The sequence below is a fragment of the Varanus komodoensis genome, unplaced genomic scaffold, assembly GCF_004798865.1.
Source record: "Varanus komodoensis strain SLA01 unplaced genomic scaffold, ASM479886v1 scaffold38, whole genome shotgun sequence".
NCBI classification, from domain to species: domain Eukaryota; kingdom Metazoa; phylum Chordata; class Lepidosauria; order Squamata; family Varanidae; genus Varanus; species Varanus komodoensis.
The window spans coordinates 6962121-6989086 of NW_025335909.1; the positions used below are offsets into that span (position 1 = coordinate 6962121).

General features: G+C 55.0%; 1 protein-coding gene across 1 annotated transcript in view; it reads right to left on the reverse strand.

Annotated features, from left to right (window-relative positions):
• Positions 1 to 524: 524 nt before the first annotated feature.
• HIP1R (huntingtin interacting protein 1 related) overlaps positions 525 to 26966 on the reverse strand; it is a 39029-nt gene continuing 12587 nt past the window's right edge. The window contains exons 2-32 of the mRNA XM_044440475.1: positions 24236 to 24299; positions 22646 to 22788; positions 22069 to 22125; positions 21267 to 21347; positions 19805 to 19881; positions 18129 to 18190; positions 15773 to 15913; positions 15298 to 15355; positions 15134 to 15209; positions 14591 to 14728; positions 14207 to 14265; positions 13428 to 13500; positions 12493 to 12676; positions 12280 to 12368; positions 11145 to 11261; positions 10405 to 10506; positions 9755 to 9949; positions 9403 to 9550; positions 8920 to 9006; positions 8222 to 8329; positions 7771 to 7907; positions 7332 to 7442; positions 6697 to 6755; positions 6028 to 6058; positions 5716 to 5778; positions 5301 to 5401; positions 5048 to 5153; positions 4244 to 4367; positions 3240 to 3301; positions 2259 to 2462; positions 525 to 1523 (exon numbers count right to left, since the gene is read on the reverse strand). Of these exons, the coding sequence (XP_044296410.1) occupies positions 1476 to 1523; positions 2259 to 2462; positions 3240 to 3301; positions 4244 to 4367; positions 5048 to 5153; positions 5301 to 5401; positions 5716 to 5778; positions 6028 to 6058; positions 6697 to 6755; positions 7332 to 7442; positions 7771 to 7907; positions 8222 to 8329; positions 8920 to 9006; positions 9403 to 9550; positions 9755 to 9949; positions 10405 to 10506; positions 11145 to 11261; positions 12280 to 12368; positions 12493 to 12676; positions 13428 to 13500; positions 14207 to 14265; positions 14591 to 14728; positions 15134 to 15209; positions 15298 to 15355; positions 15773 to 15913; positions 18129 to 18190; positions 19805 to 19881; positions 21267 to 21347; positions 22069 to 22125; positions 22646 to 22788; positions 24236 to 24299 (3105 nt within the window). The 3' untranslated portion in view covers positions 525 to 1475. The remainder of the gene's footprint in view (positions 1524 to 2258; positions 2463 to 3239; positions 3302 to 4243; positions 4368 to 5047; positions 5154 to 5300; positions 5402 to 5715; positions 5779 to 6027; positions 6059 to 6696; positions 6756 to 7331; positions 7443 to 7770; positions 7908 to 8221; positions 8330 to 8919; positions 9007 to 9402; positions 9551 to 9754; positions 9950 to 10404; positions 10507 to 11144; positions 11262 to 12279; positions 12369 to 12492; positions 12677 to 13427; positions 13501 to 14206; positions 14266 to 14590; positions 14729 to 15133; positions 15210 to 15297; positions 15356 to 15772; positions 15914 to 18128; positions 18191 to 19804; positions 19882 to 21266; positions 21348 to 22068; positions 22126 to 22645; positions 22789 to 24235; positions 24300 to 26966) is intronic.

Consider the following 26966-nt stretch of genomic DNA (forward strand, 5'->3'; position numbering starts at 1 on the left):
TTGGCATATTTTATTGCTCCTGTGCAAGAACGCCAGAAACCGCTGCTTTTCCTTTCAAAGAGATTAAGACAGGCTTTTGTGCCTGGTGTTTCCTTGACGTCTTGCTAAGAGTTTGAACAACGACAGCACAAGGAGGGATGACTCCTTACATGGTGACATTAAAATCTCTGATTTGTTGCATGCACGGTTAGAGTAAAGATGGTGGCCTTGATTCAGTTCCAGCAGGATAAATCTTGCTCTGCTTATAATCCAAAGCATTTCTTGGCAGAAAGCAAAGTTCCTTGTGAGAGGCCTGTAAGAGGAGCCCATAGGAAATGCAACTCTGCATCAGCTGGCGTTTAATGAAGCTGGGCTGCTGGCAGCCTGGATGACTCCGAGACCTTGGACATTGTCTGTCATCCTTTCTACTTTGTGGTTTTCAGCAGAGGGCACTTGTTGCACCCAAAATGTAAGCCATGCAAAAATTACTGTTGGAAATTGTGAGCTAGACAATGTCAGATAGGGAACAAAGTGACACCGAGCAGTATTTTAGGTAATCATTTTAATAGGCTAAATTGTCCTCTTAAAATCATAGGGTTTGTTAAGAATAGTTCCCATCCTTGCACCGATTCCAGTAAATGGCTAAAGTGGTGCTTTAACTCCTGAAATGACTTGGGCAGCTCTCCTGGGTATTTTGTTCCTAAATAGGGATTTAAAAGCTTTTAAAAACCAGTATTTTTTTAGTGTATAAATTCTGTTCCTTTTAAATGCACAACGTAAAACTGACACATCTAAAAGCCCTTAGCCTTGTGAGAGATTTCACCCCGAGGGAGTTTGCCATTTTCCACCTGCAGCACAAACACTACAAAGAGAAATCCAAACAGGCTACTTAAAAAAGGGGGGCGGGGGGGGGTTCACATTTCTTGAAAAATGTGTCTGTAGTACAGTAATAGATACACCAGCATTTACACACACGCCCACTCCCATGAAGAGTCCTATTGCTTATAAATAATGTCAGCGAGATAAGGTTTCTTATGCAGCCTACCCTTTCCACTCGGGATTTCCCATTTCCTTGTAGGTACCTGGCATCCTACCATGGTCTGAAGACCTGTTCTAGTAGTAAAGATTAGGCAAAAGTGTACAATTCAAGAGTGTCTGTGCGCCTTACGAGGGCAGGCAAGAGAAGTTTCAGAATAAAGGCAAAGTCAGATAGAAGGCAAGCCAGGATTCACCCGGTCAGCGTCTGCTTCAAACACAGACCCAGTCTGAATGGTTTCAGAATGCCAGACGTCTAGTGGCTGTCTTGAACTGCCCCCTCCCTCGAAGAGTCAGGACGGGTGCCTACCAAGCCTTTGCCCTCCACCAGAAATCTACGTTGCATCATGACAGCAAGAAACCAGCAGGCACCGGCCCGAATCCCTCCGGGAAGCAGAGATCTTGCAGCTGCTTCCTCGCCCTGCGGCTGCGACTCTGCTCAGTCCGTTCTCGGCCACATCCTAGAAGTTCACAACATGGGCCTGGTAAACACCATCTTCCTGTGCCGCCTACGCAAAAAAGCAGAGGGGAAGGGGTCCGGTGGTTATCGCCACCCAAACACATCATAGCTTAGCTTCCCTTTTTGTGTGATTGCAGTGCGAGGCACCGCGGCACGCACTCCTGGCCTGCTTGCGGGTTGCCCAGACGGGCAGCCTGCCCCAGCCCGCCGGCTGGCCACAGCGCAGACCGGGCTGGGCACGTCGTCACGCCAATTCACTGCGTGAAGAGCCTTTTTGGCATCTGCTCCTGACTGCTAATTGCAGTTTTACTGGGCGGGACTTTGAAATTCTAGATTTCACCATGCAGTTTTGTCTTGCTACCATTTTCGAAAACTTCTATTTTACATCTCACTTATCTAGGACATAATTTTCCCAAACTGCATCAGCCTGTCTTTGCAGGGAGATGCTCCCAACCACTGTAATAATTCCAGCACCGTTTCCCACTCTGAAACACCAGTTTTGAGGCAGGATGAGCGGAACTCGACCTCTAAAGGGAGTTGCTCCCTGCCTTCTCACAGTGGACTGTCACTCTTCACGGGAAGGGGATAATCAAAACCGCCGATCAAGAACACTTGATCTGCTGTCCAAAGCAAGTTTCTTAACCGGAATTCACACATCAGCTTGTGGCACCGGACAAGTCGGATAACCCAGCTGGAAATGATTCCCAGCCTTTGCTGTGAATGGGCCGCTCAGTTTTTTCCATCTGTGAGACTCGCACGCACCCCATTCCTCTGGAGTAAATACCTCGTGCTCGGGCTTGAAGCCATAGCCTGGTTTCTGCGCCACGGGGGGTTTCTTCAAAATGCCTGGTGGCTTCCGCACGGCACTCGACCTCCCCACGTCAGAGTTCTCGTCATAGATGCCAGCCAAAGCATAGTGTTGCCTTCTCAGCTCCCCCAGACGGAGCCTTTCATTCTCCAACGTCTTCTCCAGCTCGAGCACCTTCACCTGCAAAGAGAAACCTGTTGAGCTGCAAGGCAGGATGGTGACATCATTCCAAGGCAAGTGATCTTGTACCACAAGGCAGTTGAAGAGGCGCAGCCGGGCGGCCACAGCCACTCGGGCAGGCCAGCGGTGGTCCAGGTGCTCTCCTGCCTCAGCCTCTGCCAGGCGCTGCGTCTCTGCTTGGAACTGCTTCCTCACACAGCTACAAACATGGCAGGGAGCCTCAAGCAAGGGGCCAGAGCCCCTTCCCCAGCCACACGACCTCCAACGCTCATCACGCACTCGGTGGGGCCCTGGCTTTTCCACCACCTTGTCCCTATTTTAAAAAGCTGAAAGGCCTCTGCTGAGGTTTTGCTTTACGCTAAGTATGCTGGTGGTATTTGGGCAGAAGGGTGGAACCAAAACACTCCAAAGAAAGAAGCAAACTGAGACAACTGCAGGACTGTGTGGGGAGTGAAGTGGCTGCGGGCAGGTGGGCAGCGATTTACCTGAAGAATAAGCAACCTAGCTCAACGTCCAAGCACCGAAAGCAGCAAAAGTACTGCAGGACGGAGGGAGGGACCACACACACACGTGCGAAAAAGCATTTTGTCGCACTCGGCTCGCAGGGTGATTTTCACACGATCAATAAAAACGAGAGGGTATTTTTTAAAAGAAACACTGAAAATGTTTCCAGATGTAAAGTAAGGAGAGGTCATGCTTTGCTGGGTGTTGCTGGCTCTTCGGCTCTCGGAGTGTTTGGTTTGAGCAGCCATCACCACTTCTAAGATCAGCACATACCTGTGACTCCATTTCTTCCTTCTTGAGCTTGATCAGGGACATTCCAGAGAAGTCCATTGTGTCTGATTGGAAAAGAATGCACGCATTAACAGAAGCTGCAGATGCTTTCTGCAGGCGTGGAGAAGCGAAAGGGAAATGATTTCTTAAAGAGGAATTACTATGTACTGCCGGCCTCGCCGAGCCCCACCCTGGGGCGCAGGAAGGCATCTCCAGAAAGCACGTTGAGCAACATAGCAGGTGAGGCTGTGCAACCTCTACCAGAACGACTCTTGAGGGATGCATTTTGCACGCTTCTTGCTTTATTTTTCGAAAAGGCCCACATCCTGCCTCGTTCTGCACGCTACACATACAGGCTGGCTGCCAACACATCTAGTCCGGATCCTACAGCAATCCAAGGACCTGGGCCCACCTCTCATTTTATGGTGTGTGCTAGCTAGACGCTGCTCAGAAAGGCAGGGTGCCGTACGTTACAGCACGTTCTGTGCTTTTTCAGCAGCCGGACAGAGGCGTGTTTGCAGACATGGCTCTGCTCTGAATAGGGGACGGCCCCAAACACGGAAGCCACATCCATCAGTGAGCGAGGGATTCTGCTGTTGCCTCTCAGCCTCACAGGGCTGGTGTAAAGAAGACTAGGTGGGTGTGCCTCCCAAGCAGGAGTTTAAAAAAGCTTTCCAAGAAAGTAATCACACCATCATGACTGCATTTAATGTTGAAAATGCATTTAATTTTTAAATTTACTTTAGATTTAAATTTAAATAAAAATTAAATGCATTTCATATTAGAAACTACTTCCATGAGATGAAGTGATGGCCACCAACCTGGCTGGCTTCCAAAGGGACCTGGCTAGATTCTAGCACACCTCTAGTCCTGATGGCTGCACAACAGCCCGGTTGTCGGGGAACAAGCACGGAAGGCCCTGTGGCCTCCCATCACGCGGGGGCCTTTCCCAAGGGCACCGGATGGCCACTGTGCGAGCGGAAAGTTGGACCCTCCCCTCCACTCACCTCTGTCCTCAACTTGCTCCTGGCCTGACTTTGTGGAAGCCACGACATTGGCAGCCTTCTCGTTGACGGCCCGCGAGCACTCCTGGAGCTTGCTCAGGTTCTTGCTGCTCTTCTCGGCTTTCACCTAGAACCAGCAAGAGAGCGCTTGCCATTGCCCAGGGCATGGGGAACACGCACGGCCGTTTCCTCTCGCGTGGCACCACAGACACACGGTTTGCTAATTCAACCCACAACTCTGAACAGCAACTCGGGCTATCCTGGAGCCGATTGTTTTCAAAATCAAGATCAGGCGTGTGTCTCCATGAGGGACTTGCTCAGGTGAACCATGGCAGAATGCAGGTAGGAACCTTTCAGGCTTCTGTTTAAAAATGCAACTAGCTTCTAGCTAGTCTAAAGGCCTAGAGGATGGGGGGAAACAGAGTGAAGTCCCCTTTCATCATGGCCGCCTTTATCTCGCTCTTGCTAGAGTGCAACAAAGGAGCACAGAGGGCTGTGGGGGGGAGGAAGAAGAGCAGCTATGCATGGTGTCCCGAGCGGGGAGAGCGGAGCCCTTCCTTTCAAAGTGACCGGCTACCGCTAGAGTTGAGCCCCATCACATCTTTCTCCACCAAAGGCTGAACGTCCCGGAAACTGGCAAAGTTACAAAAATTAACCTTATCAACTCCTGAGCACTCACAGTGTACAGAACATTTTGCTTCTGCAAGCCACGAGGAAGGGCAAGGCCCCACCAGTGCAGGCAAACTCTGGATGGTTTTATTAGAAAGCGCAGGCCTGTGAGCGGCTGCCCTTCCTGTGACGATGTACCTTGGAGGCGGCCACCAGCTGAGCTGTGCTGGCTGCGATCTCGTGCGAACACACGATCAGTTCCTCGTATTTGCCTGTATGCAGGACCACTCTGTCGGCCGACTCTCTGAAGGGGGGGCAAAGCAGCGGATCAGCGAAGCAGAATGCACACCTTTTCCAGCCAGCGCCCACCCTTCCGCTTGCCCTCGTGCTGCGGCAGATAAAACAACAGGCGGCTCAGAAGAGGAAGCCGCCCGGCAGCCCAGATACCTACACCAGCTGGGTGGCTCCCCATCCGACAGCCTTGGAAGCCGAGATGAGCCCCTCGGTCCAGCGCGAGTTCTTGGCATAGAATTCCTGCGGCGTTGCTGCCCCCTAGTGGTCCATGGAAAAGCAAACATTCACATCTCACAAGAAGATCATTCCCGGAGCGCAGAAAAAAGAATAAAGCGTCTTGCGACCCCCTGAAGTCTAGCGCATTTAGTTTGGATCAAGCTTTTGTGGATGCGTGAATTCGCGGAAGTGGGCTTGGAGTCCCTGAAAGCGCATCCCATAATAAGGCCTTACTGTAAAAGCTGCCCCTGATGGAGCGCCTCTCCCAACCGCTCTCGACCCAGAAATGGTGGTCATCACACCCCGCCTGGCCCCTGCTTGCTTTGCTGTTAAAAAAACACGGGGCTCGCACTCACCCTTCCACCTTCCACAATCTCCTTCTGCAGATTCGTGGATGTCATCACGAGCAGTCGGATTGCCTAAAGCAGAGAAAAGCAACGAGCCACTTGATTCAATGGAAAGACTGAACCACAAACTTGGGACTAGTACAATAAAGTCCCCATTAGAAAATGCCTGACGTCACCAGAGGATGCCATTAGTGGCAGCGTTAACCTCAGGGTGAAGGAAGCTGGTCAACCATGCCCTGCTAAGTACCTGCTGACATCCGGCAGCAGACGGATTTTCCGTGTGCTGAGTAGGGAACTTAAAGTAATTAAAAAGGCTCTCACCTTCATTAGCTCCGTGCAGGAGTTTAAGATCCTGTGGAGAAAGACGCAAAAGATGCTTTATGCCTGCAGCTGGGCGACACCCTCCAATTTGAAATGAATATGCTTTTTAAACTGTAAATGCAAACATGAACCTACGGGGGCCAATTTGATTCATGTAGATGGCGCGTTTCCGTATTTATACGTGCTTTAAGGGAGCAGTGAACCACCGACGTGGGCCACTTTTAAACCTCCTTCTTTGCAGTGGTTGCTCCCAGAGTGCCAACAATATCATACAAATGACCACGAACATGGGGCAATGCCCCTTCATTTTCCCAACAGCCCTGCGGAGTAGGCAGGAAGTCAACTACTTGCCCAAGGACATTTTCCTGGTGAGCGTTGTGCTGGAGCAGTGGCCTGAAAGGCCCCAATGCTGGCCCTCTCTGACCACTCCAACAACTCCCACTGGGTCCAGCTGGCCATGGTTGGCTGAGGCCTGCCCTGCAGGGAGCTGTGGACCTCCTCCTGCCTGAACACACATGGGATTTTGCACCCTGAGAAAACAGTTCAGGGGATTCTTCGCAACCAGAGGTGCTGCGAGCGAGTCCAACAGTTTCTGTGCTCAAAGCACCTGCTTCCGCATCGCTCTGCAAAAGGCAGATCAGGTGACTGTGAAGCGCTGCCCCAGCTCACCTTTCATTTACTTCGAGTTTAACACCGGAGCTCTCGATTCTGGCTTGATCCATCATTTCCTGCAAAAGGGGGATGAGGAGGAAGACAGGCGCATTCAGTCCGATGTCACCTAGCGGGACACCCGATCCGGCAAGTCCCTCCCTGCCGGACCCGACAATGACCCGGCTCAGCTCCCGGAGCCCACAAGCGGGCGCCGGAGCCCAGTGGCCTCTCCCGATGCGGCCGTCGGTCGGGGCGCGCGGGGGCCTCCAAACAGGGCTGCTGGCTCTCAGGACCACCTGCCCCAGAGAAACCCTCCGTTTCCCATGATTCAGAGTGGGAAGAGCCCTGCAGATCCTCCGAACCGGAGCTCTTTAGCAGCCGGCTCACGGGACTTGACTACAGTGTGGCTCTCCGCCTCTCCCTCCCAGGCACTGTGACCGGCTTCCACACGACAACTCACACTCGGACCCTGAGTGCAGGTCATTGTGCTGCCTGAGCCGGGCAGAAAGAACAGCCACCCCCCCCCCCACAACCAGCAGCTGGCACCAGCTTCCATATGTGAGTTGCGTACTGTGTGGCACATCACGTGTGTGTGGGGGGGGGGTTAAGGAGGCTACAGAAGGAGGTTCAGAGATCCAGCAGCCTCATCCCACCTCTATCCTCCGGACCGCGTCCTCGATCGCCGCTGAGGTGGAGGCCATCTCCTTGTCGACCAGGTCGCCCAGTTCCTCTTGCCGGACATCCAGGCTCCGGGGCCGCAGTTCCTGGCCAAAACGGAAAAGCGGAAGAAACCACTGAGGCCTTGAAAGGGGAGGTGCAAAGGGAGGCCCTGTGTGAACGGCATCGGCCTTCCCGAACCTGGTGCTCTCCCATGTGATGCGACACCTGGAGGACAGAGGTTCGGAAAGGCTGCCCCGCGCAGGGAGCTGCTCCGCCAGGGAGTGACGGGCGTTCACTGGGATGCCTCCCCCGCCAGAGCCACCAGCGGGCTCCGCACGAGGGCCAGCAAGCCTCTGCGCCCACCCAGAGGGTGCTGTACTGGCCCCCAGGGGCTGCTCCCCCCCACCCCGCGAGCTGCGCTGCTGGCTCCACCTGTCCCAGCTGAAGGAGCCCTTGCAGCGTCTTCCTCACGTCGGCGGGATCGGCTTGCCGGAGGGACTGCTTATCTTTTAGCTTGCTCAAGTAGTCCAGACTCTGCTGCCCACAGTTCCTGCAAGTTTCGATCAGTTCTGGGCAGAAGGAAAAGAAAAGAAATGGAGGAGGGGGCCGAGGGCAGTCGGGGCTGCGGGAGGCCCAGGAACACGGTGCCTGAAAGACCAGCTCTTCCCACGGGAATCTGTCCACAGCTTGGAGCCCCCGTAAGTGCCCGACCTCCCAGAAAGGCAGTTTGGGGAGAGCGCCAGAAGGGCCTTCTGCGTGGCAGCACCCCAGGAGTGGGACCCTCTCCTAAAGGACGTTAGGCCGGCCCTGTCTTTATTCAGCTTTAGGTAGGCTGTGAAAACATCGTTCAGCAATTGTGCAAAAGGCAAAGGAAGCCACTCACTGTCAGCGTGGTCCGTGGGGGCGAGGTGGGACGTCGCGCTGCCGTTCACGATGCTGTCCGCGGTCAGGTGGGCAAACTGAGCCAGGGCGGTGACCAAGCCGGTGGCGTCTTAGGGAGCGAGAGACAGGGATGGGGGGCTTCACGCAGTGCACAGGAGAGCCAGCGGTGCTCGCCAAAACTGGGCTTAAACTCTCCCCAAAGTTGCGGCATTCAGCCAGACACACGCACGGCGGGCCGCGACGGCCACGATTCGCAGGCCGGCCAGGCAGCAGCGTCTCTCGCCCCGGGCTTCGCTCCCTCGCCGCCCGTCTGCACCCACTCCAGAAGTGTGTGTTGAAGTGGTGCTCAAAGGGACTAACAATAACACCCAGATCAAAAGTGAAATCCCAATTAAAGGATAGGCAAGTGTATTAAAAGTGGAATGGAAAACATAATGACTGAAGACATAAACAGTGCTCCGCTCAGGTAGCAGATTTTGCATGCCGAAGCCTGGCAGGAACTGGAGTGCCTTTGCGGGCGAGCCCTGCACAGACCGGCCTGGGGCTCCCTTTCATGGGGGCGGGCTGGAGGGGGCGAGAGACACTTCTGACGGAAGGCCTGGTGCAGGACGAGCCACACAAAGCTCGCTCGTGGCTTGCGGGGCCAAGCACCCGCCCCGGGAGGGGCAGTGCAGGGGCAACCCCGCCAACTGTATTTACCTGCCATATTGGCCAGGTAACACCTGTGCCCATTCTCCACAGCGTTCACGGACTCCAGAGCGGCCTGTGCCCGGCTGATGAGATAATCTGCAGAGCGGAAGGGAAGGCAGAAAAAAAAAGAAGCCGATAAGAGGGACCAAATTTCAGCTGCACTTCGTAGCGTGAAGGCCGGGCTAACTTTGGGGCGAGGTGCACTCCACGGGGGGGTTCCCACCCGCACCCACAGGAGGACCCCAAGCCCTGATGGGGGGCAGAAGGGCTCCAGTGAGCTGCTACCCACAGGGCAATAAACTTGGGGTGGCTATCTTCGGCCACGCTTAGCTCCCCGCTTCCACCGTCAGAACGTGGCCTCAGACACTGCGGGGCGGAATTTGGCACTGGGGCTGAAGCAGGCCTGATGCCCCTGCTCTCAGGAAGGGGGCCGTGCTCTTCAAGCACCCACCACCCCAGGCTGCCCTCCTGCCGTGGGTCTCACGGGCCCACCTGGCGAGCTGGTGCACCGGATGTGCAAGGGGTCATCCAGCTTCGCGACGGCGTCCTGGATGATGCTCTCGGCCTCCCGCACCGTCCCGTGCAGCATCCGCAGCTGGTCCTCCAGGAGCTTCTGCTGCAGGGTCCGCTCCTGACTTTTCTGAGGGACAGACCAGAGCAGTCCAAGCCGCATCCCCTTCCGGGGCTCACATGCCCCCCCCGCCGTCTTGGTGAGGCGGCCTCCCAGAAGAGCCCGGCCTTGCAGCCTGGCCCCCCGTCCCTCGCCACTCAGCTGTGCCACCCACCCGCTGCCCCACGACAGGTATGTTCAAGGCTTCCCCCCACCCTTCCTAGTGCCCAGTACCTTTTCCACAAGCTGCCCCTGCAGCTCCTGGACTTCCTTTGCCCCCTTCTCCACTTCCTGGCTCAACAGCAGCTCCTTCTCTTGGACCGTGCCCTTCAGAGAGACCAGTTCGCACTCCTTCTCGGAGACCGATCTCCTCAGCGTCTCCTTCTCAGCTTGGAGGGCTCCCAGCTGGCAGCCGAGGTCAGAACTGACCTGTGGAGAGCGAAGTGGAGGGGGCAAGAGAGGGTCCTGGCTCAGTGGCAAGAAATCCTGCCTGAGCCCATGGCGAGTGGCTGCTGCCGGCCTTTGCGGGCAATACTGGGCTAGGTGGCGCAGTGGCCTGCCAGAGGCTAAAGCAGCTTCTGATCTGTGCACGGTCAGATGCTGTTTGCATTCAAGATCTACGCCCAGCTTTTCCACGGCTACATATCTTCAAAACAGTATGTGAACTTGGGAAGATACAATCAAATAAGCGAACACACCATTTAAAAAAATGCCAGGAAAACAGGGGCTATTTTATAGATTTAATGCGATGCAGGCCTGTCTATCCAGCATATTGATTAATGGAAGAAAGGAGGTGGCCGAGAGGTTTGCTGACCCAAGTTTTAACTTCACCCCCCGCCCCGCTGCAAAGGCGCAAGCCAGCCCCGTAGCAGCCGCAGGCCCACCTGCTTGGCGTGGTCCAGCGAGTGCTGCAGCTGCGCCAGCTCCTCCTTCTTCGAGGCCAGCTCCCGCCTCACCTGCTCCATCTGCAGCGTCTGATCTTCCAGCTGTGTGGAGAGACCCGGCAGAGCTTAAGCCTGCGTGCAAAGCAGCCCTCGGTCCTTTCCGGGCGAGGGTCCCGTTTCAAAGAGAGCCGCCGCAGCTGCTTTCGCATACGTGGGCCTCGCACGAAGGGTTACGGCCGCTTAGAACGACGCAGCTGAAGAAGGGGCTCGCTGCAGACGGCGCGGAAAAGGTGCGCTGGTCTTTTCCCGCATCGAACCGGTTCAGGCATGTTTGCCGGGGGGGGGTTGCCAATGGCAACTAACCCCCCCCCCGAGCCTGGCCGCCAGACAGGGGGGGCAGAGCAACAGGCGATGGCCACCTCCACGGGTGGCTGCCCAGAGAGACTTGGGCTGGACGCAGCCAGGCGGTTCTCATCCCCCGGCTCGTGGCCCAGAGGACAACACCGTCAGGGCTGCCCGTGACCGAGGCGACGTGGGGCCCGCTCCGGGCCAGCCTTGAGCCTGCCGCGTCAGCCCTCCTCTCAGGAGACCTGCCCCTGCCCTGCGTCCAGCGCGCTCAGGAGAGGCCACCGCTGCTCCTGGCTCCTCCCCGCAGGCTCTGGAGAGGGAAACCGCCAGCCCCCCAGGCAGGGAAGCAGGCGCAAGCGTGGCCCCGACGGCCTCCGGTCCCAAAGGCCGACCTTCATCTCGGACTCGCGCTTCGCTTGCTCCATCTGGAAGGCCAGCTGCTCCTTGACCCGGGCGACCTCCTCCTGGCTCTGCTGGGTGACGGTCAGCTGCCTGGCCGTGTCTGCGTTCTGGGAACAGGAACACGAGTTGCTGCAGGCCAAATCCCCCAGGCCTCGAACGGACCCAGGAAGCAGCCCTTCCCGCAGATCTCTCTTATCTGGGGACACGGCAAGACTAGGCACAGCTTGCGGGGAGTCCAGCCCGGCCTGGGCCCAAACATTACTCAGTAGCACCCTCCTCCTCCTCCGTCTTTCACTGACGGGGCCAGAAAGCACACCAATCGCACGCAAGGGCCGAGTACAGGTTGGCTGCAGTTTTACGTACATTTCTTACTTAAACTTCTTACATTTCCCCACCTTTTCTCCTCCTGCAAGGAGCTCACGGTGGCTTACATGGTCCTCCCCTCCCTTTTATCCTCACAACAGTCCTGTGAAGTAGGCTAAGCTGAGTGTCATATACTAGCCCAAAATCACCCAGAGAACTTCATGATCTGGCAGGAACTAGAGCCCAGCCCTCCTGCATCCCAGTCTAACCCCTGCACTGCACCGAGTGAACCGCGGGTTGTTTCTGAAGCACAGGTTATCGCGTTGTCCGAACCTAACTGTATGGACAAGCCACAGCTTGTGAAGCACAAACCACCCATGAAGAGAATTGTGGGCTGTTTGCCATGGCTTGTGATCTCGGCACGGTCACCTGTATTCCAGCGACGACCCGTTGCCCTCCCATGCTCAGCGGGTCGTAGGCTGGGCCCGCACAACACGGCAACCTATTGTGGCCTGCAGCAGCCGAGCGGGGGCATCCTGGCCCCATGGCTCCGCCCTGCCACTCAGGGGAAACGTGCGCCAGGCAGCTGCAGCACGGCCTCCGCACGCCTTCCAGCGTCCTCCGAGGCTCGTGGCTACTGGGAGGCTCGCCGTCTGCGGCAGCACCTGGCCAGGTGTGCACGGAATAAGTCACGCCACCGAGGGTGGTTATCAGGCAAGTGCCCGGCGTGGGATCGGCCTGCGCGGAAGGGGGAAACGAGGTGCTCCGGCCGGCAACCGGCCCAGGGGCAGGACGCCGGCAGCGCGCCCGCCGTGCCGCTACCTTCCTCAGGAGCTCGGCATGGGTGTTGATCAGCTCGCTGTGCTTCTCCTTCAGCTTGGTGTAGCGCATTTCGGTGGCGCTGGCCTTCTCTGGAAAGGGAGGAGCAAGTCACGCTCTGTTTGTGAGGAGCTTCTCGGGTAATGCTCAGGTGCTGCGGGAAGGAGTGGGGACTGCTCCCCCGCAGGCAGGGCCCCACCTGGAGGCGCCACCTACTTTCTGCTTCCAGGTAGAGCCCTCGGCTCCTGTCTCCCTCCAGCTTGGCCTTCTGCAGCCTCTCCAGCTCATCCCGCAGCTGCTCGTTGTCCACCAGCGCCTTCTGCTTCTGCTTCCGCTGCTCTTCCACTTCCGCCTCCAGGCCATTGATCTGGGCCTTCAGCTGCGTGATGTACCTCTGGGCCTGAAAACCACCAGCACACCGAGACGGCGCATTTCCGTGAATGGGGCAGCGCAAGGGCGCAGCAGGGGCTCCTTCCGCTGCCCTCTGACCGACAGCGGGCACTGATTTCCAGAGACACTTAGACCGCTTGTGGGGTGGGACTCTGGCTGCATTGATGGAACGGGGCTTCCCTGCCCCCCCCACTGAAAATGCTGCACTACGGGAGCAGGAGCCCCAAGAATCGGGTGCGAGGCCTTCTACAGGCGGCGCTGTTTCAGCAAAAGCAGATCCAGTACTTTCCCGTCGTCTGCAGCATTGTGCCAATCCGTATCAAGTGGGCCCGGCAGCGAATGCTTTGGCTACACCCACCAATCCAGGTTTCGCTTGCGCGACAGCACGTTTAGCGTGGAGGATGACACTGCTGGCGCTACTGCTGATTTATGGCAACAAGAGAGGGACAGACGTTCCCTGTGGGAAAGACGCCCGCCAAACGCAGCGCTAAGGAGAAACGATCAAGCAGCTCGGCAAGCCAGCAGACTCAGAACCAGTGGTGCAGTTCTGACATAGTGGCTGCTGGCTTTGAGTCTGGTATATGAGCCGGGGTGAGGATTTCGTTTGTCTGAACACGTCATGTTAGTTATATTAACTGGTTTTGCAAAGTGTTTGCTAATATCTATGCAGAGGAATAGCTGAGATGTGAATCCTGGTCCTCAGAAAGCAAAGTCCATTTGCTGCTGCTCTGCAAAATTAAAGCAAATCTCGCGTCTTATACCTCAAGCTTGATTTTCTCTAGCTCCGCCCGAAGCAGATCAATCTCCTTCTTCAGGTTATCAATCTGGAGATCCCTGGGGACAGAGAGAATCATCCTGCAGACACAGCCAGTGTATTGGCCAGAACCGAAACAGAATAACTCAAACGGAGTAACTGGGCTGGTGTTGAACAGTGGTAAACAGCAACAACAGACAGCCTTTCTGGCTAACGGGGTGGGATGCGAAACTAAGAAAGAAAGAACAAATGAACGAGAGGCAGACGGTCGGAGCTCCAGGTCCTCCTGTCAAGCTGCACCTCTGCTGTGGATTCGACAGGGAGCCCTGAAGTCCAGAGTCCCCTCCGAGGGAAAAAAACCGCATGGGGACCTGCAACAACATGTTGCAGCACGAAGTGCTTCTGTTTAGGGGTCCAGCGAGCCCGATGTGCCCCCCCTCCGACCCTCAGCAGCCAGCCAGCACGCTCAGTCTTCAATGGGCTCTGTGCGGGGTTCCAGTCCCCCTCCTTAGGAGCTTTCCCTCTTAGGGTCTTAGCACTTCTTCAAAGCTGGGCTTCCCCCAGGCCTGCGTCCCTCCTGTGCTTGGGTGATGCCACTTTGGATGCACAAGGACTTGGAGAAAGGAGTTTGCTGCTAGATAAATGAGAGCGCTGGCCTACTCTGCAGGGCTGTTATGTGCACAGAGCTATCCCTTTTGAACAAACCAAGCACTACAGAAATGCTCGACCTCATTATTCAGATGCTGGCGAAGAGAAGCCCTCAGTTTTGCTGATAAGCAGCCTCACCTGTCATCCCGTAAACCGTTGGGAGGCCCGAAGGTCTGCTCAAATATATCGGACACATTCTGCAAAAGAGAAAAGGAATCAGAAAGTCTGACAGTGAGGGAGGGGGGCCTCGGATGCAATATGGGAAGGACACTTATATCGCCTGGGCCACAGATGGCAGAACGATACAATTTGACTTTCTTTTCTCTCCCTGAAATAGATAAAATGCAAAAGGTGGAAAGTAGGTTTTGAGGAACAATTTAAAGAGAGATCCGGCATCACAAAGGCTTTCTAGGGTTTGGGCGTTTAAAAAGTCCCCCTGGCCACGCTCAGAGTCACTCTCCCAACTTCCCCTCCCTTTCTGGCCGCCCTGCTCCAGACAGGTGAGCCCGCGCCACCCCTCACCTGCTGCTCCACCGTCGGGGCTGTGCTGATCTCAATCAGGTTCTCCGGTTCCTCGTCTTCCGGGGCTTCTTCCGGTATCACCACAACTGGCTTCACATGCTCTGCCAGAGCCGATGCCCGCAGGAAGTTGGGGGGACTCTGGGGCAGGGCAGGAAAAGGAGTCAGAGACCTTGGCAGAAAACTCACGTGCCAGACCATCGCCTCCTCCCAGGCCTGGCGAATCTCTGTATCAAGCCGTGTGCCTGTGTGCCCAGTTGCTGGGGAACATGGGCAGGATGGTGCGGCCTGTGGGATGTCTGTGGGGCCTTGCTTGGCTGCCAGGTGCACAGACACATGGGCCTTTCCTCTGACCCAGGAAGTATCTCCGCACATCCTCCAAATCGCAGAAAAATGCGCCACGTTCCGGCAGACACAGCTTCACAGGGTTCAGCCTGCTCAGTCAACTGGGGCCCTGTGGGTGGGCAGCTTTCCCCTCCCACCCCCCTTTCCAGCATTCCAGAGTTGCCGGACAAGCTTCAGCAGAATGAGAGACTTAGAGGGCACCTCGGGCAGTCGCGGGATCTGGATGAGCCGCTTGAAATACAGCATGTCTGACGCTCTTTTGAAGAAGCTTTTAAGGCTGCGGGGAAGGAAAAGGGGACGGGTCAAGGTGGAGCCCCCGCAGGGCCGGCCAAGTGATCGGAAGCAGCACGGCCCAGGCGCCTCACCTGCGAAACTGCTCGTGGAACCGGTCGCGATGGCCTTGCAGCGTGTCGGCTGGCAGACCTGAAGCAGCAAGAAGACGGAGGGAAAGGAGGGGGAGCCCAGGTCCCTTACAAAGCCAAGACGCTGGGCCACGTCTGAGCAGCGATCCCAAGAGGCAGAAGGCAGAAACATCCAGACCCTGGCCCCCCACCCCTAGAGCCCGTGCTTGGGGCAGGGTCACTGCACGGCAGACGCCTCCTTGCCATGCAAGTTTCCCTGGGTGAGCCCTTCAGCCCCACGGTGCTTTGAACTAGCGAGGCCGCTCTGTGTGCAGCTTCTGCCTGCAAAGCAGATCCCACACGATCACAGTGTGATCTGCCCCTACACGAACTGTGCGGTCCGTTCAGCGGCAGGGCAAACAGCTCCTTGAGCCTGCCGGCAGGAGCGAACCCAAGGGCCTGGGGCATCGTCTCCGCCCGCCCCCAGCGAGCGACTTACAGGAGTGCAGCTTGAACATCAGCTTGACGGTGTAGTGGTACAGGTGGCTGCAGTCCTGGATCACCTGGATGAGGGGAGCCAGGCGGCACTGGACGGCCGACATCTGGGAGACAGCCATGGAAGTGCTGAGCTGCCTGAAAACTGAGCAGGAGCAGGACGGAAGCGTGACTCCACCGCCTGCCTGAGACGCGCGTTTTCCTGCACTGCCTACAAGCCTTCAGCAACTACACGAATTTAGCTACGGGCAGGCCTGCCAGTCCACCGAGGCGCGGACAAAGCGGCAGCTCCTAACCAGGAGCAAAAGCTGGGTTGAGTGTGGGCAGCTCGTTGCCTGAATCGGGCTTTGCTAACAAACTGCGGCTTGTCAACTGCAAGCAAGACAAAGGCTACAGCCAAACACTGAACGGTGGATCCACTGTATGGATTGTTTGCAGCAAACACAGCTGGGTTTAGATAATGGAATAAAGAACCGCCAGCAAAACCCCCACAACGCAAACACCCACACCCAGCCCTTGGGGCCAGGCTGCCTGTGTGCAGGGAAAACAAGGGCAAGAGAGAGCCGAGGCAGAGGTACTGCTGCTTAATCACTACTGTGTGTTCAGTACGGCCTATTAAAATGCTATCCCACCTTTCCACGGCTAAAGAGGACTGCAGGTGGTTGAATTCTTCAAATGTTTTGGTTGAGGAAGCCAGAAACTGAAATGTTTAAGTAGGGTGTGGGGGATATTTGGTCCCCCTGATATGGTTGGACGTCAACCCCCATCAACCCCAGCTAATGGGCAGGGATGAGGCAAGTTCCAGACCGACAAGCTCCCGAAGACCACGCAGTCTCCCCAGGTGTGTTCTCCTGGCCCGTGCCGAGGCAGAAAAAAGACCTGCCCCTCCAGCTTTCTCCAGCCGCTTCCCCGTTGGCTTTTTTCCCGTGTCAGAGTTCCGTTTAACTCTTGCAGGGTTCACTTGCTTGCAGAAATCAAGAACTCATCGGCACCGACACGTGCGACGCGCAGCGGTTCCGGGCTAAGCCAAGCTGAGCTGGGCCAGCCATTGAAAGCGCAGGGACTGGGCACATCTGCTCCAGCGCACGCTCCCTCCGTGGGAGGACGGCTCGGCAACGCACCTCTGGCCCTCCAGCGAGAGGCGCCGGCAGTGGCGGCGGCGCACACCAGGGGGCGCTCTCCCGGAGCCCTGCTGGGGAGCCCCCGAGGCGCAGGGAAGGAGCGCGCCCAGGGCAGGGCGAGGGGCTTCTGCTTTGAGGGGCTTCTGCTTCGACCCCGCACGGCAACCTCCCTGCCGCAGGCCCACAGCCGAGGTGGGCAAAGGAAGAAGGCAGGCCTTGAAGGAGCAGGGGCACAGCAGCAGGTGACCAGGACTGGCGGCGGGTGTTCCCACCGGCCGGCCGGCGTTGTTTGCTCAGGCTGCTGCTGGGTGCAGCCGGCTTTATCATTAACTAGAAGTGTACACTGCTTTCCCTGCAGGCAGAAGGAAGGCCAGGTTCACATGATAACGCGGGGCTGCACGAGTGGAAGGGGAAAGGCGCCCCCCCCAGGGCAAGGGCACCCCACACACTGCAAGAACCTCGAAATAGCGCTGTGCTAAGAAATGCCACACAGGTCCCTCCAAGCAAAGAAAGGGTGCCTTTCTAAGCTTTTTCTAGCCCATGTCTACCTCCCGTGGCTAGAAGGTGCGTGCTTAAGCAATTATTAATGGCTTTCATGGCTGGTTGCCATCAGCTGCCAAGGCCAAGCGGGACACAGAGGCTTGCGTTCTGCCTCTGGAAAAAACGTGAAAGAAAGATGACGGAGTGGTTGTTTTTTGGCTGCTAACTGAGATTTCAAAGGAGTTGCATGATCTGTACAGGCTGTAGAATGCAGACCATCTTTGTGCGGAATCTATATGACACCTGGTTCCAAATTCTGAGTTCCTTTTCCTGCTGAATACACTATTTTGTACTCGATTTTTAAACCCATGTTTCCGGGTGTCCAACCTGTCAAAGTATTTGGAGAATAACCGATCGATCGCACTATAAACAATTAAGAACAATAAAGCAGCAAGAGCAGTCCATTAAAACACCGTGAGAGGTTGCTGAATCACCAAAAAGTGAGCAAACCCTTCTGGTTCTGTCCTTTGAACCCTTGAGCGGAACCCTTAAACATCAGTTTCATCCACAAGCAGCGGCACCGAGAAAAGGCTCTGCCTGCGGATTAAGCAGATGCTAAAGACACAGGAGCAAATCGAAAAGGGTTTGGGGATCAGCCGACAGTGCTGTACACGCAGGCAGAGGCAAGAGAGGGTGCTAAGCACTGGGAGGAGGACGGGGCTAAGCACTGACCATCGGGGGGGGGGGTGGATAACTCACCTGATTCCGACAATTTGAGTTCACAATCCATGTAGTCAAACAACTCGACGGTGAGCTGGAAGCTGCAGAGCAATTTTTTAAAGAGAGAAAAAGGAAAGGGCACAGAATAATGTTCTCAGAATAAAATAACAGTGATCAACCATCAAAACAGGCAAGCATCAGCCTCACAGTTTGGAGACAGAGTAACTCACGAACCGACCTTAGGAATGAATGGAGTAGATCTGAGTGTCAAACTGCCCATAAACAGAATCCAGGCCGTGCTGGACGAAGCATAGGCTGCACCTGGACAGCGCGACGGCAGGAACCAAGCTAGGCCCCCGATCCCTGACTCACACTGGGAGAGGCCCCCAAGGGGCGCGGGAGTCCCGCAATCCATTTTTCCAGTTGGCTTGTTTCAAAGAAACCATGGTCAAGCTGGACCAAAGTTTCCTGGGGTCAGATGGCATGGCAAGCCACGGTTAACCAAAATTGAAAGGAAAGCTTCTGAGCGGCTCTTTGCAATGACGGTGAAGGCCGGTATTTTTTCCAACTCCAACAGTAACCAGGCTGATGCCCCTTGAGACTCTCACAAGCAGAATATGAAGATGCTGCCTCTGAGATATACTGTTCCTGAAAATGGGGCTCTATCTCGCCAGATGGGCTGATCGTGGTCAATAGCCTTACCTTCTGTTGGTTGGCATCTTGTTAGCCACCAGCCAAACGCAGAGCTAGAGGGCAGCGGGCATGTGCTGTGGTGCTCTTACTTTTCAGCACAAGCTGAAGCTGCAGACACCGCTCTTTTGCTTAACCTCAGAGGTTTGGCTGCTGAAAGCTTTGCCCTCGCTTCGCCTTCCGGCAGGCAAGCCCATTTTGGCAGGAAGACGGCAGACGCTTCAGTCAGCCTTGTGGGAGGCTTTCAGCTAATACAACAGGGTAGACGAACGGATGTCCTCCAGACGTTTTGGACCACAGCTCCCATCAGCCCCGCCAGCCTTGGCCCACGGCAAGGGCCTGGGAGTTGCAGCCCAGAGCATCAGGAAGACACTGGGTTTCTCATTCCCATAATAAGAGAATGCGCGAAAGGCATCGCCGGAGGGCCTGATGAAGACGACGGACCTGCCAGTCGGCTCTCAGTTTGCGATCCCCAAAGGCAGAACCACACCGAGCACATTCGGCATCACGTCTGACGCCCCCCCCCGGCAGCTGCAGCAGGTGTGAGGGGAGCCCGGGCGCGCCCCGTGCCCCCAAAGCCCAGGTCCCATCCCGCCACCCGGGAGAGGCGGCGTGCCAGCGGACCATCCCTCCGAGGCACGCGGGGAGGCGTGGCTGAGGGCCAGTCCCCGGCCAAGTGTGCGCACGGGCAGGCGGGCGCACGCGGCCCCGCGAGCACCCGAGCAAAAAGCGTGCCGCCCGTTTCACCCCGGGAAAAACAGGGCAAACAACACGGCGGCGCAGCGCAGCGCAGCACAGCACAGCACGCCCTGTGACCCGGCCTCGGGCTGCCAGGGTCCGGGCGGATCGGTTCCTGCTGGAGCAAGGCAGCCGAGACGTGACCTGGGCGCATGGCCAAAGCATGCTCAGTGCGGTGCGTCTCACTCTGGGAAGGCTCCGTCGACGCCCGGAGAAGAAAGGCAGCCATTATGCTCTGTGGGGCTGGGAGGGGCGTGCGTGTGCGCGGGGGCGGGGGGAGGACTTACATGTTATTGACATCTGTTCCAGCAGCTTTTTCTAGGACCTCATCCGTCACTTCGAGGCTTGGGGGGAATTCGGGATGCTTGGGAAGAAACGGAAACGAGAGCTGGGCATCTAGGACATTCCTGCCCAAGAAGGGTGCCCCCCCACAGCCCAGGACACCCCCGACACCCCCAGGGGCGCAGGAGGCCTTGGTAAGAACCAGCCCGAGCGAGCGCAGACGCCATCCTGCAGGGGCTGGTCCTTGAGCTGGGCCTGCCCCCACCGCAGGCCCACCCCTTTCCAAGTGCAGAACGGCACAGCTTGACACAAAGACCCGTCGGAGGACTGCAAGTGGCAGGGTGGGGGGGGGGCACTGCCAAGTCCGCAGCCCAGGAAACAGGACACGGTCCCACGCGTGTTCAGACAGAAAAATGTCCCACAGCCCCCAGAGAGCACGCCTGGTGTGGTCATTCTTGGGTGTGAGCTTGCACAGGATTATAGCTTTACTATCTTACAATATAGACGTGTAAAGTTATTCAAGAGGTGGAGAACGTGGACGGGGAGAAGTTTTTCTCCGCTCGCAGCCCTAGGACCTGCCGGAGTCGTCCCATGAAGCTGCCTGGCGGGAGACTGAGGAAAGAGGGCCAGAAACCTCTTCCTAAAAGACGGAGCGATGGCGAGGGCCACGAGGGCTGACTGGCCTGGCTGGCCGCCCGCGACCTCCACTACTGAAGGCAGCATGCAGATGCAGTCCAGTTGCTGGGGAACATGGGCAAGAGAGTGCTGCTGTGCTCCTGCCCTGCTTGGGGGATCTTCCGGGCAGCTGGTTGGCTGCTGTGGGAGAAAAACCCTGGGCCAGGAGCCGCCTGGCACGGCCCAGCACAGCTCTTCTTGCCTTCTCGTGGGCCTGCCCTTTGCACGAATGCCCTCAAGACATTTCTCCTTCCTGCCCCCACCCCCAATTCCTTCCTTCCCGGCTGCTTTTACGCTCCTGATATGTTAAAGGAAGGAAAACTCATCTGGCCATTCTGATTTTCAAAAATACATCTGGAGCATGCGAGGTCTGATCATTTAAACTCACTAAAGTCATTTCACAGCAGTGGCTTCAGAAATAAACGGTGCTGCCTTCCGCTGCCCTGATAGTATGCACAGTTACTTGGGAAGAGGCTGCACGGCGTTGAAGATAAGAACGCTGTATTTCTCAAGTAAAGAACAGTAAAAGGAGCATCTGCAGGCAGGGACGCGCCTGGCTAGAACATGCCTTGCTCTAGAGCCTGTTCCAAAATCAGGAGAGGGATGCTGTGGGCCGGGCAGCGTCAAGTTGGCCCAGAAGCTGATGCTGGGCCAGCTGCCCGCCGCTTCCATCTCTGCTGGTCCTCTGGTGGGTCCTTTGGGCCGGCCTTTCCCTGAGCTGCACAGCCGCACTTTGGCCCCGAGCTAGGACCAAAGAGGAGAGAGGAGGGGAGCCGTAGGAAAAAGAATTACCTTGAGGTGGAAGGAGATTTTGGTGAGCAGAAGTTTGGTATAAATATTTACAAGCTGGCCGTAACGGTCGTGTAGGTGGCCCTGCCGAGGGAAGAACACGTGCACCTTCTTTACAAGCAGTAGCAGGAGGGGGACATGGCTCTGCCAGCAGCGCCCCTGGACGGCGCCCTCCTCTTCGAGAGCATCGCCCCCTCTCCACGCCCGGCCCAGACGCTCGGGGCCACGCAGGCGAGCCGTGCCGGGCCTTCCGGGAAGGAAGGAGGCCGGCTGCTTTGACCCTGCCCTGCACAGGCCGCCTGCCCGACTGGCCCACCAAGGAGGGGCTGGCCAGGTGTGGGGCTGAGCAGGGCCCCTGAGCCGCTGTCCTACATTACGGGGAGCCACCAGGGGAGCGTGCTCTGTCTCGGCAAAACAAGGCCTGCAGGCTGCGTCCGGCCCTCTCGGGGTCCCAATCCAGCCCACCGGGCTCTCCTGCACTGCGACTCCCCCTTCTCTTGGTGCCCCTCTGCTCCGAGCATCCATTGTTTGGTGATTCTCCGGCTTTTGCAGGTTTCCCCCATTTAATAAGATTGGAATGCTTCTTCTAAGGCTTAATTGCTGATTGTTAAGAGCTTTAAGCTAAAATAGAACAGACTGTTTGTGCATTTCAGGTCTTCTGGCTCCTTTTGCTTTCAGCCGCGCCCGTCACCAAGAGCTTCCCCAAAACTGGGGCAGTCCTTCAGGCTGAAAAAGGTCAACTCCTCTCTTTCAAATCTAAGGCCTTTGAAGAAGCGGAAGCAGGCGATGCAGGCCTTCAACTCACCCAGAGGTCTCCAGTTTCTCGGATGTTACTTCGATACCGCTGGCAATCTTGCAGAACCTGGGGAAATGGCACATGAAGAAGCTCAGCAGCGCGGACTCAGCAACACTGGAAACACAAAGCATGGCCGACTGATCCCGGCCCTCCCCAAAGAATGGGTGAGCCAAGGCAGCTGGGCAGAGCAGGCCGCAACCCGGAGGCAAGAGCCAGCAGAGCGAGTCAACGCAATGTGGGGAATGCAGATTTCTCCAACAGACGTCTGGCCATCATCATCCTCAAGACGGGCTGCAGGCCAGACTTCGCACAACTCTAGTGTATATTCCGGAAGCCACTTGAGGCAACGCCTTTGGGTTGTGGGACCGGAAAACAAGGAATCAGTTTCTTAAGTCAATGTTTCCCAGTTCCATGTCTCTCATTATACCAGACGGAAAAGAATTTCTGAGTGGGCTTTTTTTCCCCCAAATGAGAAACACAAAAGGTGCATTGTCCCACCTATAGCATGGACTCAGCACGCAGAGCCATCCCCTTTCGCCAAGAGCTCTGCTGACACTGGCGGCTGGCAGGGGGCCAGCGGACTTACGTTCGGATGCCCGTCCCGGAGGACTTTATGGAGGACGTGGCAGAACTTCCAGCTGAGGATGGCGCTGCTGGGCAGCGGGAGGCCGATCGCATAGGACCAGAACGTGAACGCTCCCTTCTCGTGATGAGTCCCCAGAATTATTCCTTCGTGGGTGTCAAGGCCAACTTCAAAGAACAGCGAGAGGAGGGCCACACGGGGCCGGCAAAGGGAAACAGGCCTCAAAATATTTATAAATCAGGGAAGAAAGTCTCTGTTGTCAGCAAAAAAGGCAACAGAGTTGGAAGCCCTGTGCTGAAACTCCTGTCCAAAGCACTATAGTCTGGCATCGTGGCATCGGGGATTCCTTTGCCTCCCCCACTGGCAATTAATCAGGCCATGCGAGCGAGTGGGGAGCTCAGGCTGCATCGTGTCACCGAGGCGTGTTCTGCCACGGCTCACGCAGGGAAAGGACACACCTCAGCATCTGACCTCAGACCTCTTCCCCGTCCAAGGCCTGCCTCATCAGGAAAAGGCAGCAAATATAGATGAATATCTAACATCTGATTACCACCCCCATACATTTTGTGAGCAATAATATTTCTACCATGCTTTTTAAAATACACATTTAAAAAGGAGCAGAATGCTCCAGGGACCTATAGAAGTTCTCATGTTAGAAAGAGTGGGGGAATTTTAAGAGTCATTCCAACGTAGCGTTTATTACTCCCTGGATGAATTTAGCAGGATTCCTGTGAATACATAAACATGCAAAGCATAGAACAAATTTGATTATTCAGGGTGGGAGGGAGTCAGGAGAGAACCTGTGGACTCATGCCAAGTTCGACTCATAAACAATGCGCATACACAGTGGATCTTAGTGGGGGGTTTTCTGTCTGTGTGGGTGTAGCGAGCAACACTTCTGCTAGGGCCTTGGCCACGGGAAGCACGGAAATCGATTGTCCAGCTGTCCATAAGGTTGTTCTCTCCCCTCCTGAAGGACTTCTGTTTTTAAACTGGTTTGTTGTTGAGGGTTGCTTTGTATGCCGTAACTATTTTAATAAAACAGTAACATGCTACTGCCTTTATTCCGTCCATCCCTTGTCACCTAGACTCTCTCCTTTCCCCAAGCATCAGCTGCCAAACATTAAACTGTAGGCTCCTTGGGGCAGAAAACAGTTCCTTACTAGCTTGCTTGCTTCGATTACTCTCTGAGCCCCCTCACATGCTGCAAGCATTCTGCAAACAGAGAGAGAGAGAGAGAGAGAGAGAGAGAGAGAGAGAGAGAGAGAGGGAGAGAGAAGGGCTTTTCTCCACGAGGCTTTTCGCCACTGTTCTGCTTCTGGATTCTTTCCAAGATTAAGAAAGGCTCCTTTACATAGGCTTCCCCCCTCCAGGAGTTTCTTCCTCTGCCTTCTCAGTCTGGAAACGGTGAACAGAAATGCCTGAACAGCACAGGAGGGGCCCTGGGGGATGACAGCATCCTGCAAAGCAGCCGCAAGCAAACCTGGGCGAGCGACCAGGTGTGCCCAAGGGACGGCCTCGTACAGAGAAGCCCTAAAAGGTCTGAACCTCAAGGAGGCAAGGGAGCACAGAGCACACAGAAGGAAAGGATACGGCGGGCGTGTTTCTCTTTTAAAGGTGCTTCCAGGGTATTGATGGCTTTGCTGATGCTCATCGCCTGGCAGGGAGAAAGAAAAGCGATATTAGGAATAGCATCAGCGCCGGCTTCACATTTCTAGCTATCGGTTCCCACTTGTTAATAAGCCCCCTGCACATGGGCTTCTGGGCTTGCTCATTTGCTAAATCGGCACTTTGCCATGTTTTTCCTCTTGGAAAAAAACCAAACGTAGCTCATGCGGTCCCCGCCTTTCCATTTCTAGCCTCACTACAACCTGTGAGGTAGGTTAAGCTTAATGGACGGGTTATAAGTGCAATATCGACGGGGTTAAAACGCTCGCACGCCTGGGGAAGTCACTTGACAACCACGCCATCCAGCCGCAGTTGAGTGAGGAAAGGGGGTCACCTGGGCCAGGGCTTTCCTCCTCCCCAAAGCACTGCCGTTCTTGTTTACTCAAAGCAGCATTTCAAGTCAAAGTGTGCGCTTTAAGGTAAAATATTACCCTGGCTGAAGCTCGGTGCAGATAGCAAGGGGGAAGTAAGGCAAGTTTCTGGACTTTACCCTAGGAATTACCTGGACAGAGGAAGATTTTTTGATAATACTCTTAGAAAGAAAAGTGAGGTGGATGGGGAGGGAGGTGGCATTCGGCAGGAGCTGCTCAGAAGAGGAAAGAGTGGTGCTCGAGCCTTTTCTTCACTCCTGGCCACACCAAAAGTGAAGCACGCAACATTTCTGAAAGACGCATAAAAAGAGCCCTCCATAATTCGGCAGAAATTCCTGAAGAAGATCTCTGACTAATCAGGAACTTTATTAGATGGAAGATGGAAACAAAAATCTATGGCCAAACCCATATTTTCAATGGTTCCATGGTAAATGTTTCCTGAACTGGTTATGAACGGTGCATCCTGGAAACACGTTAGGAGAAAAATCCCGGGTAAACGTGTCCTTCCATTTGTGGTGAAAAATAAGGGGGCCAGACTGGAGCTGAACTCAGATCCCTGCTCAGACACAAACCTGATTTGCTGTCTCTCAGCCTAACCTACCTCACAGGGATGTTGTGAGAAACATAAGACGGATGTCTGCATTTACACTGGCCCAAACTCCTCAGGAGGAAGGGGACGATTCAAAATGACACAAGAGAATCATTATTCCCTGCAAAATTTAACAGAGGGATCCAAGAATCTTGTTCCAATCCAAACAAATATACCAGAGGAGGGCAAATTTTAATTCCTGCCAGACACATGAGCTCCCCTGGAAGCTTTGACATGCTTACCTATTCTTAATAGATCCCCAAGTCTCTCTGCTTTGAACATAAAATAAAAACCTAGGCGTGCTTGCTGAAAAACCATTTGTGCTTAAAATACATATAAACGGAATGAAGTCCTAGATAGATGGATCGACTTGGAAGGACAGCTGCTTTTTTAAGAATGAAAGCTGCCATCCTTTAACATGTGTGTGTGTTCGCCCACGGGTCCCATAACCAGAGGCTGTTGGTACAGTCTTACGCCTTGCTTCCAATCTTATTTGGAAGCAAGTTCCAGTTTGCTCAATGGGGCTTAAACTCAGGTGAGCACGCATGTGACTGCAGCCTTAGTCACAGGAAAAGAGTGATGTGACCTCCATTTGGAAAACATTCCCGTCCCAAAAATAATCACCTCTTTGCCTGGCCTGACCAAGGTTACTGGGTGCAGTACACACCGAGAGAGAATTAATTGCAAGTTGAGCAGTCTTGATTTGGGTAACTATTTGCTTGGACTGTCATTAAGAGCTTCCAAGGATCCTCCGAGCTTCAAAATATATTTTGTATTCTCCCCCTTAGGGAAGGTGGGGGGGGGGGGCAGGAGAGACGTCCCTGCAGCACGTGGCCGGACCTCAGCACATTTCTGAACCACTCACTAGATCTCGAAAGATCTTACTATGAAAAAATGCCAGAAAGCCTAAATATTTGTGTGACTAAAAAAGGTAACAAGTTAAGCTGTACTTCTGAACCTGCTATAATAATATATATTATTGCAATTAGGTATCTAGCACCAGAATGCACAACATTCCACAGCTCATAAAGTCCCTGCCCCCATGGAGCATACAATCTCATTTAGACAACAGGGAAGGATTTCATTCTGGAGATACCTGAGCACAAAATGAAAAGCTTGCTGCCTCCCGGTTAAATATTGCCTCTCTGCATCACACAAACAAAATCACACACACACGAACCCCCTATTCCAAGGACACATATGATGGTCACTGCCGTTTTACCCTCAAATGCAGTTTCCGGGTTTCTATCAAGACATTAAGGGCAAGACATTTCATGCAATAGTTCAGTGAAGGAGAAACTTTCAGAGACCAAGTGCCCAAACTGCAACCCAAAACCCATTTCCTTATAGCAAAGTGCCAACACTGCAATCAAACCTGAAAACTGAGGTTTTACTTTAGAAAAAAGACCTCACCGCCGTCCCAAGCAAATCTCTCTCTCTCTCACTCTCTCTTTGGCAGCATGCTGACACCCCTCACCCTAATAGAGGGCAAAAGGTCCATTCAAAACAGGGTGATTTTGAAAAAGCCTTCCCTGAGTAGCTTCTTCTGCACATCTCATCATTTCTTCCCATTCTAAACACATTCCAACCATCAAAACCGTGCCAGGACACCTCGTTTTCCTAACCCTAACCCTACCCTGGTGCAAACCCCTCACCCTAATAGAGGGCAAAAGTTCCACTCAAAAGGGTCATTTTG